The 15,643-nt window shown below is 42.4% G+C and overlaps 1 protein-coding gene across 2 annotated transcripts in view; it reads left to right on the plus strand.

Annotated features, from left to right (window-relative positions):
- LOC138766159 (leucine-rich repeat and fibronectin type III domain-containing protein 1-like protein) overlaps positions 1 to 15,643 on the plus strand; it is a 328,536-nt gene that overhangs the window by 254,933 nt on the left and 57,960 nt on the right. Inside the window, exons 1-2 of one of the 2 annotated variants that reach the window (XM_069943538.1) lie at positions 2,581 to 2,659; positions 12,918 to 14,311. In XM_069943538.1, the coding sequence (XP_069799639.1) occupies positions 12,933 to 14,311 (1,379 nt within the window). In that variant the 5' untranslated portion in view covers positions 2,581 to 2,659; positions 12,918 to 12,932. Of the gene's footprint in view, positions 1 to 2,580; positions 2,660 to 12,917; positions 14,312 to 15,643 lie in introns of those variants that run through there. The other variant, XM_069943537.1, reaches the window with a different exon arrangement.

Below are 15,643 nucleotides of genomic sequence, written 5' to 3' on the forward strand. Positions count from 1 at the left end.
AAATTTAGTTTCTTATATTAGGAGCGATGTTAAAGGGGTCGTCCAGAATTAGAAAAACAAGGCTGTTTCCTACCAGAAACAGCATCACCACTGTCCTCAGTTTGGGTGTAGTTTTGCAGCTTAGCTTCACTGAATGGAGCTGAATTGCAATACCACACGCAACCTAAGGACAGGGGTGGTGCTGTTTTTGCAAGAAAGTAGCTGTTTTTCTAATTTTGAAAAAAAAAAAAGCCTTTGAAGGGATTATATAGAAGGAAATTCCAGCACTTCACATCTAACTTTTTATTGGAAAATTAAAAAAGAAAAAAAAAACAATTAATAGCTAAAGATCTTAGTCGTAGCTTTAAAGGGGTTATCCAGGTTGAGGAAAAACATAGCAGTTTTCTTCCAGAAACAGCGCCTCTCTTGACTTCAGTTTGTGTGTGGTATTGCATCTCAGTTCCAAGTTGTAATACTGGGAACAGGAGTGGTACTAGTTTTAGAAGAAAGCTCTTTTTCTGATCGTGGACAACCCCTTTAAGGCCATGTTCCCACTGCGTATAACACCGGCAGTTCTGAGACCTGGCCAGGTTACAGAACAGCCGGTATTACTGAAGATCATCCCGGACGGTACTTCAGTGATGATCAGTAATGATCTTCAATTCTGATGAATTCCAATTTACCGCTGTACACAATGGAGCGTGCTGCCGGAGCCGCATGCTCCATTGTATGAACTGACATGTTCTGTGCGGCCACTATTCAATGAACAGCGGCCGCAAAAAACTGACATATAGTGCGAATACTATGGGGGAGATTTATCAAAGGGTGTAAAATTTAGACTGGTGCAAACTGCCCACAGCAACCAATCACAGCTCAGCTTCCAGCTCTGGTGAAAGGAAAGAGGAGCTGTGATTGGTTGCTGTGGGTAGTTTGCACCAGTCTAAATTTTACACCCTTTGATAAATCTCCCCCTTTGTGTATACGCTCCGGCCGGGATTCAATTCAATCAAATACAACGTATGTTTAGCATAAATCTCGGCTAGCTGTGATTTATGCCAAACATACGTTTTGTGTAAACGTGGCCTAATACCTCTCCTTGGATTTGTCCTCCACATATCCAAATGAAAGTACAATGTGCCCTCTTTATAGACAAGTATAATCATGGCAGCACTTCTTGTGGTTAGACAGGGTACTGCAGGTAACCTCTATCTGTTTTTAATGTAAAGACCCTATTCCACGGGCCGACAGAGAGAAGCTCCTCATGCTCCTCATTCCCCACTCGCTACTGCCGCTATTCCATGCGACGGCAGCGAGCGGGTGAGTACAGGGGGGGCTGGGGGAGCCGCCCAGGTGATCACGGGCAGCCCATAGAAGATATCAGCGGTCTGCTGCTGCCACTCCTATTCCGCGGAGCTTTGGCAGCAGATCACTGCTATATCAGTCGCTTGTTTTTTAACATGTTTGAAAAACAAGCGACGCATGAACTTTGTCGACTGATCCTTGCCCTCTATTCCATGGAACGATTATCGGGCGTAACGGCCAATATCTACCGATAATCGTTTCGTGGAATAGGGCCTTAACACAGTAATGGGGAACCTTTGGCCTTCCAGCTGTTGCAAAACTACAATTCCCATCATGCCTGGACAGCCGAAGGTAGATCCCTGGTTCCCCATTACTGTGTTAAGGCCCTATTCCACGAAACGATTATCGGTAGATCCCTGGTGTAAAGCATTATCTTACACATACAGCATGACACTTGATGATAGGTTCCCTTTAAGGGTTTCTCCATCTTACTGGGAAACTGTAATGTCCTGCTGCCCACGAGTCCTGGACCATTGCCTGAATGCCTTCTGTGTATGCATTAAACATACACGTCCCAGCATCATTATCCAGCGGGGTTCTACTCATCTAAATGGCTACATAATAGGCTTAAAGGGAAGTCTTGTTGCTAATTTTTGCAGTGAAAATCTACTTAGCAGTACAACGTGATGAGGCTGAGGATCAGTGAGATCGCAGTAGGTAGTACAGTCCCCCAGACCAGACTGAGCCTCCGGCATTATACAATTGTTAGATCTTACGGACAGACACTTAGAGCAAACGTCTGCCTGAATCCCTATCGACATTTATTCAACAGAATCCATCGACTGGAAACCATTAGGGTTTACGCGCAGTAATGACAGGTGGACTGGCCACGCCGTAGTCTCCTCTTCGTTGATCACAGACTGTGAAGAAGATTCTTAAACGTCTCTCCATAGCAAAACTGTGCAAAATGGTCCTTAATTCGAGCTCCTCAGGCTCCCGGGGTGCGGGTAATAACACAGTTAGAGGTCCGGAGTTAATCGGCTAGACAGCGGTGTGATGGATGTGTAATAACAGAGCGCAGCGTGCACACTGAGCGTGCAGTCAGGAGACACACTTGTTATTTTCACAGTGTGTCAAACATGGTGTAAAGTGAAACTGGCTCAGTTGCCCCTAGCAACCAATCAGATTCCACCTTTCATTTTCCAAAGAGTCTGTGAGGAATGAAAGGTGGAATCTGATTGGTTGCTAGGGGCAACTGAGCCAGTTTCACTTTACACCATGTCTGATAAATCTCCCCCGATGTGTATTTGTGAATGGTGTGGCTGATGATACCCTATAGTGAAGTACATGGATTATCTTTTATTCACTTTGGGCAAGTGTGAGTTACCTAAAAACTATAATAATAATACTTTTTTTTTGCATTTTAGGGGTACTCCAGAGAAGTTTTATTTTTAAATTGAAAAAATTATACAGATTTGTAAATGACTTCTAGTTAAACATCTACAGTCAGCTGCTGTTTGTCCTGCAGGAAGTGGTATATTTTTTCCAGTCTGACACAGTGCTCTCTGCTGCCACCTCTGTCCATGTCAGGAACTGTCCAGAGCAGCAGCAAATCCCCAGAGAAAACCTCTTCTTTTCTTCTCTGGACAGTTCCTGACATGGGCAGAGGTGGCAGCAGAGAGAACTGTGTCTGACTGGAAAGAATACCCCACTTCCTGCAGGACATACAGCAGCTGATAAGTACTGACAGTAATGGTCATGTCTAACCTTAAAGGGGTACTTCGGTGAAAATATTTTATTTAAAATCAACTGGTTTCAGAAAGTTATATAGATTTGTAATTTACTTCTATTTAAAAATTTCAACTCTACCAGTACTTATCAGCTGCTTTGTGTCCTGCAGGAAGTGATGAATTATTTCCAGTCTGACACAGTGCTCTCTGCTGCCACCTCTGTCCAAGTCCGGAACTTTCTAGAGCAGCATTAAATCCCCATAGAAAACCTCTCCTGCTCTGGACAGTTCTTGACATGGACAGAGGTGGCAGTAGAGAGCACTGTGTCAGACTGAAAAGAATACACCACTTCCTGCAGGACAAACAACAGCTGATAAGTACTGGAAAACTCATTATTTACAAATCTGTATAGCTTTCTGTCATCACTTGATTTAAAAAACTTTTTTTTCCCCCTCCAGAGTACCTCTTTAACCCCTTAACAAGCAAGGGCGAACATGTTGTTAAGGGTGCTCAGAGTTAACAGCTGCATTCAAATTGCTGTGTACTCCCATTCCTGGTGGTCTAGTGGGGGGACTGCCACCCATTTGCGGAGGAGCGGTCCCCGCTTGTGACCCTGATCCCGGCTCAGTAATCTATTGCTCTCCGCTGCAGCAGCCGAGAGCAATAGAACACTGTTCTCATGGATCTATGCTGTATATCTATACTGCATAGATCTCGAGTAGTAATACTAGAAGTCCCCCAGGGGGAATAACCCTAACCCCAGGGGGACTAACCCTAACCCCAGGGGGACTTCTAGTATATGTGTAAAAAAATATATATATATTTATTATTTAAAAAAATCCCCTCCCCAATAAAAGTTTGAATCACCCCCCCATTTCCCCATTTTATGAATAAAAATTTATAAATAAATAAACATATTTGATATCGCCGCGTGCGTAACCACCTGAACTAAGTGCAACAAAAAAATCTAAAGTGCAAAATTGCACATTTTTGGTCTCATCAAATCCGGAAAAATTGTAATATCAAGGTACCGATAGAAAGAACACTTCATGTCACCTCACACAGCCCCATAGACCAAAGGATAAAAGCGTTATAAGCCTGGGAATGGAGAGATTTTAAGGAACATTTAATTTAAAAAAAAAAAAAGGTTTTAATTTTTAAAAGCCGTCAAATAAAATAAAAGTTACACAAGTTACATATCGTTGTAATCGTAACAACTTGAGGAACATATATAACAAGTCAGTTTTAGCCTAGGGTGAACGGCATAAACATGAAGCCTCCCTAAATAAATAAAAAAATGTTTTGTTTTTTTTTTTATTTCACCTCAAATTAAATTTTTTTATGGTTTTGCAGCGTACTTTATGCAAAAATTCATTCTGTCATTGCAAAATACAATTAGTGGCGCAAAAAATAAAGGCTCATGTGGGTCTCTAGGTAAAAATAGGCGAATGCTATGGCCTTTTAAGCACAAGGAGGAAAAAATGAAAGCACAAAAATGGAAATTGGCCCGGTCCTCTAAGGGTTAAAGGGGTATTTTCAACCTAAATGATGGCATATCACATTATATAATGTTATGAACGGTGAGCCTCTGTTGTCTAGGGCCTTGGCCGGTCATATGGGCAGTAGGATCAGGGGCTTGCCAAGATATTTTAACTTGTCTGCTATCCATGATGGGAATTGTAGTTCTACAATAGCTGGAGGGCCACAGGTTCCTCATCCCTGTTATATAAGTTACATGTAATGCACATTGAATTATTGTCCGTGTCCCATGACTGCACCCGTGTCACAATAACACAGCCGTGATCTACAACCGAAGAACATTTATTGTCTGCAGATGATTTCAACGAATTCTGAACCCTTTTTAGCGCTAAAGATGAAACAATGATACCACCAGATGCTTGTATCCCGTCACATCACATAAAGCATTGTTATAGTTATGTCAAAGGGACGGCGCCATCAAACAGTGACATCTTTTAAATTATTTTTTGTGATTTTTTTTTTTATTCTTGTCAGCGTGTTTTCTTATATTGTCATGTCTGCTAATGTAAAATAAATGATGAAATATCACAGCTTTTATAAGTGCTGACACCTGGTGGTTAAAGGGCTGCACTGCAGGCAGATCCAACTATAAAGCATCCGGCTCTTTATGTGCTGCACAAAGTGGCATGGGGGCTTTTTTAATAATGGCGTTCAGACGAGGGGGTTTTAATGGGGTAGATTTATTAGTGTATTGATTATAATTTTCTATATTTAAGCACTCTGTGGTACTTCTTTTTTTCCATAACAAAAGGACAGGTTTAGGGTTGGGGCTTCGTTTACTAAAGATGTACACTGAAACTGAGGCCGTTGTGTTAGAGATAAAGATTCTAAATAATAAGAATCTTGTCAGCCTATGCCATAGGCTGTATGCCAGTTTTCTAGGCGCTGTATCTACCCGCTGCACGGAGCCGCTCATCTCAGGTTCGCTCATCTCTAATAGATAGATAGATAGATCCATTTAGGGTGCGTTTACACAGAGAGATTTATCTGACAGATTTTGGAAGCCAAAGCCAGGAATGGATTTGAAAAGAGGATAGATCCCAGTCTTTCCTTTATGACCTGATTTCAGTTTATAGTCTGTTCCTGGCTTTGGCTTCAAAGATCTGTCATATAAATCTGTTTGTGTAAATGCACTATAACACAGAAAGATTATCTACCAAAGATTTGAAGCCAAAGCCAGAAACAGACTATAAACAGAGATCAGGTAATAAAGGAAAGCCAAAGATTTCTTCTCTTTTGAAATCTATTCCTGGCTTTGGCTTCAAATCTTTGGCAGATAATCTGTCAGATAATCTTTCTTTGTAAATGGACCCTGCGATAGATAGATAGATAGATAGATAGATAATAGATAGATATATAGATATATGAATAGAAAGATAATTAATAAATACATAGATAAATAGATAATTGATAGATAGATAGATAGATAATTAATAAATAAATAGATAATAAATAGATAGATACATAGATACGTAGATGATAGATGACAGATAGATAGATAGATGACAGATAGATAGATAGATAGATGACAGATAGATAGATAGATAGATAGATGACAGATAGATAGATAGATAGATATTACTGTGCCTGTGTATAGTTAATATGCCCATATACTGTACTGTATTTTTCCATACTGTTAATATTCAGCCATACTGTTCTCCCCTCTCTGTTAATATGCCCCTATACTGCTGATAAAGTCCCAGACTATTACCCCCCCTTCATTATTTGTGCTATTGGGGGAAAAAACTCCCCCCTCTCTGCCGCTCCCCGACCACCAAATGCCATCTTGTTCAGGCTGCTTGGAGCTAATTGCAGTCTGTACTGGACAGCCATTGCTAGTTGATCTGGATGGCTTGTATGCCGCAGTCTGTGCAGGACAGCCATTGCTAGTTCATCTGGATGGCTTGTATGCCGCGGTCTGTGCAGGAAAGCCATTGCTAGTTCATCTGGATGGCTTGTATGCCGCAGTCTGTGCAGGACAGCCATTGCTAGTTGACCTGGATGGCTTGTATGCCGCAGTCTGTGCAGGACAGCCATTGCTAGTTGATCTGGATGGCTTGTATGCCGCAGTCTGTGCAGGACAGCCATTGCTAGTTGATCTGGATGGCTTGTATGCCGCAGTCTGTGCAGGACAGCCATTGCTAGTTGATCTGGATGGCTTGTATGCCGCAGTCTGTGCAGGACAGCCATTGCTAGTTCATCTGGATGGCTTGTATGCCGCAGTCTGTGCAGGACAGCCATTGCTAGTTGATCTGGATGGCTTGTATGCCGCAGTCTGTGCAGGACAGCCATTGCTAGTTCATCTGGATGGCTTGTATGCCGCGGTCTGTGCAGGAAAGCCATTGCTAGTTCATCTGGATGGCTTGTATGCCGCAGTCTGTGCAGGACAGCCATTGCTAGTTGACCTGGATGGCTTGTATGCCGCAGTCTGTGCAGGACAGCCATTGCTAGTTGATCTGGATGGCTTGTATGCCGCAGTCTGTGCAGGACAGCCATTGCTAGTTGATCTGGATGGCTTGTATGCCGCAGTCTGTGCAGGACAGCCATTGCTAGTTGATCTGGATGGCTTGTATGCCGCAGTCTGTGCAGGACAGCCATTGCTAGTTGATCTGGATGGCTTGTATGCCGCAGTCTGTGCAGGACAGCCATTGCTAGTTCATCTGGATGGCTTGTATGCCGCGGTCTGTGCAGGAAAGCCATTGCTAGTTCATCTGGATGGCTTGTATGCCGCAGTCTGTGCAGGACAGCCATTGCTAGTTAACCTGGATGGCTTGTATGCCGCAGTCTGTGCAGGACAGCCATTGCTAGTTGATCTGGATGGCTTGTATGCCGCAGTCTGTGCAGGACAGCCATTGCTAGTTGATCTGGATGGCTTGTATGCCGCAGTCTGTGCAGGACAGCCATTGCTAGTTGATCTGGATGGCTTGTATGCCGCAGTCTGTGCAGGATAGCCATTGCTAGTTGATCTGGATGGCTTGTATGCCGCAGTCTGTGCAGGACAGCCATTGCTAGTTCATCTGGATGGCTTGTATGCCGCAGTCTGTGCAGGACAGCCATTGCTAGTTGATCTGGATGGCTTGTATGCCGCAGTCTGTGCAGGACAGCCATTGCTAGTTCATCTGGATGGCTTGTATGCCGCGGTCTGTGCAGGAAAGCCATTGCTAGTTCATCTGGATGGCTTGTATGCCGCAGTCTGTGCAGGACAGCCATTGCTAGTTGACCTGGATGGCTTGTATGCCGCAGTCTGTGCAGGACAGCCATTGCTAGTTGATCTGGATGGCTTGTATGCCGCAGTCTGTGCAGGACAGCCATTGCTAGTTGATCTGGATGGCTTGTATGCCGCAGTCTGTGCAGGACAGCCATTGCTAGTTGATCTGGATGGCTTGTATGCAGCAGTCTGTGCAGGACAGCCATTGCTAGTTCATCTGGATGGCTTGTATGCCGCAGTCTGTGCAGGACAGCCATTGCTAGTTGATCTGGATGGCTTGTATGCCGCAGTCTGTGCAGGACAGCCATTGCTAGTTGATCTGGATGGCTTGTATGCCGCAGTCTGTGCAGGACAGCCATTGCTAGTTCATCTGGATGGCTTGTATGCCGCAGTCTGTACTGGACAGCCATTGCTAGTTGATCTGGATGGCTTGTATGCCGTCGGCTTAAAGTGGCAGCCTCATAGGCTCTTGGTCCATGATACCTTATAACAGCAACTAAGGATGCAGACACAGGTGCAAGCGACATTAGCCTGTGCATATGGGGTATGTGTCCCAGATCCCTCCATCCAGGGCCGTATTAATAGCTGCTGCTGCTGCCCTAGGCACTAAAGCTGAAGACGCCCCATCTTGGGGAGCGTGGTTTTGGCCACATGCATTTCTCTACATGTAGAAACGTTGTCTGAATCACGTTTTTTATGTTTTTTAACACACACACACCCCACACACCCCTGGCAAGTCTATAAGGGAGGTGGGAGACTATTAAAATAAAAACAAAAAAAAGTTGTTACCTTCCCCCTGCTCCCTGGTGCTGCCCCCCTGCAAGGTGCTGCCCTAGGCACCGGACCACGGGGCCTAGTGGTTAATATGGCCCTGCCTCCATCCCTTAACTATAGGCTGTATCCACGTTTTCTAGGACTTCCTAGGGCTGCATCCATCTTTACCAGCCACCAGGGTTCAAACACAGAGCGATTAGTTTCATCCAAACCTGAATTTCCTATAAGTTTGCTCATCTCTGCTGATAACACTACCGATAGCTGCAATGTGTCTCATAGCATCGGCATCATGATTATATATTATATCCGTGCTGTATTTAACATCAGCAGCGGTATCCGCGACAAATATAGGAGAAATTATTGCGTCCAAATCGCCTTCCAGGAAATTAAAATGCCGAATGCCGTTTGAATTGCAGGGAAAATAAACCCGCCACTTATCTGCTGACAATATACACATGTGTCTGGATAATTTCAAACAAGAGCCGGGATATGTTTAGTGTTTGTTATATGCTTAAAATTCCTTTAAAATCAGATCCTCCAGCAATGGTTTAGAGCCAGATTGTGTACTTTGATAGTGTGCCACTTAACTATCCACCAGCTTATACCCAGCAGCCCCCCGGCCATGGTGAATCTCAATAGGCAAACACTAGCAGAAGCCAATTCTGTTGTCCTCGAAGCCACAATTACTGTGGTGAAATACTGCCATCTAGTGGTCACTTTAGCGGTACACTAGAGACCAACCACTCTGATGATTACTTATTATTTATATAGCGTCAAGTAATTTGCACTCTATTTTGATGGGTTCCTTTGAAGAGATCTTGAAATCGGAGGGGGGAAAAAAATCAGAGAAATGTGTTGGGTGGAATTTACATTTAATTATAATTTTTTTTTTGTTACAGCCCAGAACTTTAAGATTACATTACAATTCAGTGATAACTGCAACAAGGGAGTTGTCCCTAGTAATATATGAAATAGCTGCTGTTATTATTACTGCAAAGCCTTGTGCACAGCCTGTACTTCAGCACACAGAGTCCCTATGAGTCCTTATTACAAAGGATATACCCAGGGCTATGCTGCACTGGGCACTGACAACAATAGGGTACCATTTAAACAATAGAGGTGCCAATGCCAATTTGCTAGCTATTATAACTTATAATATATATAAAAGTTTATAATATATTTATTATATATATAATATATTTGTAAACTTTATAATAGAAAATGTACCCCCAATTAGCTATAAAACCAAATAATCATCCTGACATAACTGCTAATCTACATATAATAGTATAAGACATTCTGTGACTAAATAATACCGCTATACAGGGGCCAAACAATACTGTATATGCACAATATTGACTGGCTGATTAATGTAATATGACTAAATTTTACTTACACTGATTGATGTATAGAACATCATATCATGCCCAAAAATACTACCAATGACTAAATAATACCACTATTTAGTGACTGATAAATACTGTGATTTCATGATTAAATTTTACCTCCATTAAGTGAATAAGTAATACCACCATACATTGACTACTATATACCACCATACAGTGGCTACTATATACAGTGACTGATAAATAATATCATATAACATACATTGATAACTAAATAATACCACCATACACTGACTACTAAATACTACTACCATACATTGACTACTAAATAATACCACCATACATTGACTACTAAATAATACCACCATACACTGACTACTAAATAATACCACAATACAGTGACTACTAAATAATACCACCATACAGTAACTACTAAATAATACCCCCATACATTGACTACTAAATAATACCCCCATACATTGACTACTAAACAATACCACCATACACTGACTACTAAATAATACCCCCATACATTGACTACTAAATAATACCCCCATACATTGACTACTAAACAATACCACCATACATTGACTACTAAATAATACCCCCATACATTGACTACTAAATAATACCCCATACATTGACTACTAAATAATACCCCCATACATTGACTACTAAATAATACCACCATACAGTGACTACTAAATAATACCACCATACAGTAACTACTAAATAATACCACCATACAGTGACTACTAAATAATACCACCATACACTGACTACTAAATAATACCACCATACACTGACTACTAAATAATACCACCATACACTGACTACTAAATAATACCACCATACACTGACTACTAAATAATACCACCATACACTGACTACTAAATAATAACACCATACAGTGACTACTAAATAATACACCCATACAGTGACTACTAAATAATACCACCATACAGTGACTACTAAATAATACCACCATACAGTGACTACTAAATAATACCACCATACACTGACTACTAAATAATACCACCATACACTGACTACTAAATAATAACACCATACACTGACTACTAAATAATACACCCATACATTGACTACTAAATAATACCACCATACAGTGACTACTAAATAATACCACCATAGAGTAACTACTAAATTATACCACCATGCACTGACTTGAAGTGAGTCTCATTAAGACAATCTAATTATGGTCAAAATAGAAGTATGGAAATAAGGGATATTAGCCATGATGGTAACGGGCTGATACTCGCCCTGACCCTAGTCATAGGACCCTGGCTGGCAGAGTAGTGTTGGCGGTCCTGCCCTCGGCCCTCTTTTACGGCCCTAATAGCCCCTAAGTGGAGTATAGAAGACAAACCATTCTAACCAGTTACTAGATACTAGGTGATGCATATAAATACAGCATAGATGATGAAGATGAAGTATCTTAAACATGATCACAATCAGAATACACACAGGAGTAAGGTCCTCAGACCCCATAGCTGACGCCTTTCCCTATAGCAGTGTATGTGATGGACTTTGGCCTTGTACATGAGCTATAAGGTAGTTTCATCTCACAAACGTCTGATCATGAAAAATAGCTTTTTATTAGTGTTCCCCTTAATGAGATACATGTTGAGCAGGACTATTTTAATGCAAATAAGTATATTATAATAATACCCATTAATCATCCATGTTGGAGACCGTAATAAAACATAATACATGATAGATACACCAAGGTGTCCACTTATACATGAAGGTGTCCCTGTGCGTTATAGTAAAATGGCGACTCTTGTGGTTCTCTGCTAATAGTGATAGATAGCGAGATGTCAGCCGCAGCTTCCGCAGGCATTCATCTTACAATGGGGTCTTATTGTCTTTGTCTTATTGTTCCAGTGTTCCTTCAGCACTGTATGACTGTATTATTTGGGCACTGTATTGTACACCCTATAAAGCCCCATGTAGGGCACAAATGAAGCTAATGCTGGTCCTGGTCCTACTGTACAAATTAAAGTGTACCTGCCGCGAAAATTTTTGTTTACAAAACATCAACAGGGGTTGTGATCACAAACAGTTTTGCCATATACTCGCTTTTTTTTATGCTTTCACCACCAGACTGTGCTCCATGCTCCCTCTAGGCTGATATTTGGTCTTTTCTCTGTATAAAAATAAAAAGACCAAACACAGGAAGTCCCCGTCCTTTGTGCGCTCACGAATGAAAGGACACCTATTCCTCATACAGGTTGTAGATCAATGGAAGGCAATTAACTAAGCTAACTAGGCTAATTATACTATTAACTTTTGCTTATTATAACACCAACTCGGCATGCTTACCAAGAGACAATGCTCTTTGTTATGTAACAATTCAGTCAGTAGAATGTCACTGGGTGGTTTCAGAAGTTTTGGTGCTGTGACAGGAGAGCTGACCATACAATGCGAGTACCCCCAGGATTCTCTGCTACTGAATGTAGACGCGCAGCAGCTGTATACATGCACAGTGAAGGGAGACACCTAATGGCCACATGTATAACATTAATATAAACTTAAAGTATCACTGTTACTTTGCAAAACATTTGACATGTCAAAAATTTTGATCAGTCCGGGTCTGAGCTTTCAGACCTATACCGATCGGGAGATAGAGATGGAAGAAGACCGCACTAAGCGCGGTCCTCTCACGGGATCAGTCGAACTCCATTATAACACATGAAAACACAGAGCCGAGAGAGGACCGCACTTAGTGCAGTCTTCCCCGACTCTATCTCCCGATCGGTAAAGGTCTGAACAATTAGACCCGGACCGATCAAAACATTTGTCTCTATGACATGTCAAAAGTTTTGCAAAGTGACAGTGACACTTAAAAAAAACTAAAGAATATTGCAAAACTGCTTACCATCACAACCCCTGTAGAATTTCACAAGAGAACCTCTTTAAAATATTTTTTTGGGGGAGGGGGGTGTTAGTCATTGTATGAATATCCTCTATGGACGAGATGGTTACATTTTTTAACTTTGCTTTGTGTTTCCTTTGCAGGTTCTTCACCTGACCATGGAAAGGCTGGCTATTTGTCTGCTCATCATAAGCACATCTGTAAAGGCCATGATGTGCCCCAAGAGATGTTCCTGCCAGAACGTCTCTCCGTCCTACACCATTCTTTGTACCAAGACCGGCCTTCTATTTGTACCCCCCACTATTGACAGGAGGACAGCAGAGCTCAGGCTCATGGACAATTTCATAACCACCCTTAGAAAAAAAGACTTTGCTAACATGACCGACCTCATTCACTTAACACTCTCCCGAAACACCATTAGTCAAGTCATGCCTTATGCATTTTACGACCTAAAAGGGCTCCACGCCTTACACTTGGACAGCAACCGGTTAACTTTTATCAACGAAGACCATTTTAAAGGATTAATCAATCTTAGACATTTGATATTGAGCAACAATCAGCTCCACTACATCGCCCCGGGATCGTTTGATGACTTCATCGACACCTTGGAAGATTTAGATTTGTCTTACAACAATCTGGTAGACATCCCTTGGGAGACTATCGGGAGGCTTTCCAGTGTTAATACGGTTGGTCTTGATCATAATCTCATTGAATATGTCCCGGAGGGAATCTTCTCTAACCTTCATAAACTGGCCAGGTTAGATATGACCTCCAACAAACTCAAAAAGATCCCACCTGACCCCTTATTTTCTAGGATTCCTGTGTATGCCAAATCTAAAGGATCCCCCTTATCTTCATTGGTGCTTAGCTTCGGTGGGAATCCTTTACATTGCAACTGTGAACTGATGTGGCTGAGACGGCTTACGCGAGAGGATGACTTGGAAACCTGTGCCTCCCCCGCAGAGCTGATGGGCAAATATTTTTGGTCTATCAAAGAAGAGGAGTTTGTTTGTGAACCTCCAATGATAATTCATCGAACTGCCAGGCAGGAGGTGATGGAGGGTAAAAGCGTCTCCTTAAAGTGCAAAGCAGTGGGTGATCCCGATCCTTACGTAAGGTGGATATTCCCCGATGGGAAACTGGTTTCTAATACATCTAGGACTATATCGTATGAGAATGGGACTTTGGATATTTTCACCACCCGGTTTACGGATCGCGGGAGTTTTACCTGCATTGCATCCAATGCGGCAGGAGAAACCACGGCAAACGTGGAGCTCATCGTTAACCAGTTCCCTAATCTTGCTAACAGCACCAGCTACGATAAGGAAACGGAGACTGGACTCTCTGATATACTGACGCCAGCCAAGTCTAGCATTCCTTCCAACGAAACAAAATCTTTGCATGATAGGAAGGTTGTGGTTGCAGAGTTGACCTCATCCTCGGCACTCATCCAGTGGCCTCCCCAGAGTCACATCCCAGGAATAAGGATGTACCAGATTCAGTACAACAGCTCATTAGATGACATCCTCATTTACAGGTAATTCTGTCCCGAGTCGTACTCAGAGCTCAGAGTGAAGAGGTGGTGGTGCTGCTGTGCTCTGGCCTGAAGTATCGCACGTATTTCTGTTTTCAGGTTCATATAAGAACATGCAGGGATCAACTAATGGTGGTGATGGGCAAAGTTTGGTGGAGGCCCTGGCAGCCCCCTCCATGGTGCACAGCTATTTCTCATTCTCTACATATCACAAGGTGGCACCACAGCCGGGCTGTTTTCCAGCACTACTCACACTTCCTTTCACTTATCTGTCTGGCCAATCACAGGATAACATAACACCTACTCCTCTCTGCTATGCCATGACATAGTGATGGTGAAAGCGCACTGCACTAAGGCGGCTGCTGTGTACCGGGAAAAGATTTACACAGTACTGTACTATACGGCATATGAGGGGAGGAGAGGGTTACTGATACACTGGCGTTGCTATTTGCTATTAGAGCAAAAAGGAAAGAAACAGCAGCAGCACATTAAGAGAAGAGGTTACAGTAAGCACTATAATGTAATCCTCACCATATTCATGCAGTGTCCAGAGTCACAGCACAGGTTGCCTTGGACATGGCATCAGCAGGTTAAGAAACACCAATGGGACACTTTTTGACCTGGTCGGTTAGTCGGCCATCCTGATCAAAACGTATCTCGTGTTTTAACCCACTGATGCAATGTCCAAGGGAATCACAGGAGTATGTTTTTATCTAAGCCTTGAATTGCTGGTTATTTCTAAAGTACTAAGATGAGGGGTAAGCCTTGATTTACCCCCTCAACAGTGAGGATCTACTGAAGGATTGGGACAGGCTCATAGATTGCAGGTAAACAGCCCAGGCTCTCTTCCGTTCTCTTCCATATAGCAGTAACTAAGCCATGCCAAGCCTGTGTTCCATCCTGCTCTCTAGCTTACTAGAGACAGATATCCCTTAACAACAGGCAATGAAGAGCAGATTGCTGAAAAGTGAGACACCTAATGGCCAAAGGTCGTTTTTTTTTTCTGGAATCCAGATATCCAGGATTTGAAAAAACACACAGCTATTTTCTTGCAAAAACAGCACCACTCCTGTCCTTAGGTTGTGTGTTGTATTACAACTCATTTCAATGGAATTGAGCTGCTAAAACACCACCCAAACTGGATACCAAAGTGGTGCTGTTCCTAGAGGAAAGCTAAATGCTTTTCTAAGCTTAGATAAACCCTCTATGATTGTCACATGCTACTTAGTAAATACATTCAGTTATAGCACAGTTGATCTCCTAGTTATAGAGAAGCTGGACCTGCACATATTAGCTGAGATAAAAACTTTAGGGTGGTTCTCATTGATGTCATCA

The sequence above is a fragment of the Dendropsophus ebraccatus genome, chromosome 10 (genome assembly GCF_027789765.1).
Source record: "Dendropsophus ebraccatus isolate aDenEbr1 chromosome 10, aDenEbr1.pat, whole genome shotgun sequence".
Taxonomy (NCBI): Eukaryota; Metazoa; Chordata; class Amphibia; order Anura; family Hylidae; genus Dendropsophus; species Dendropsophus ebraccatus.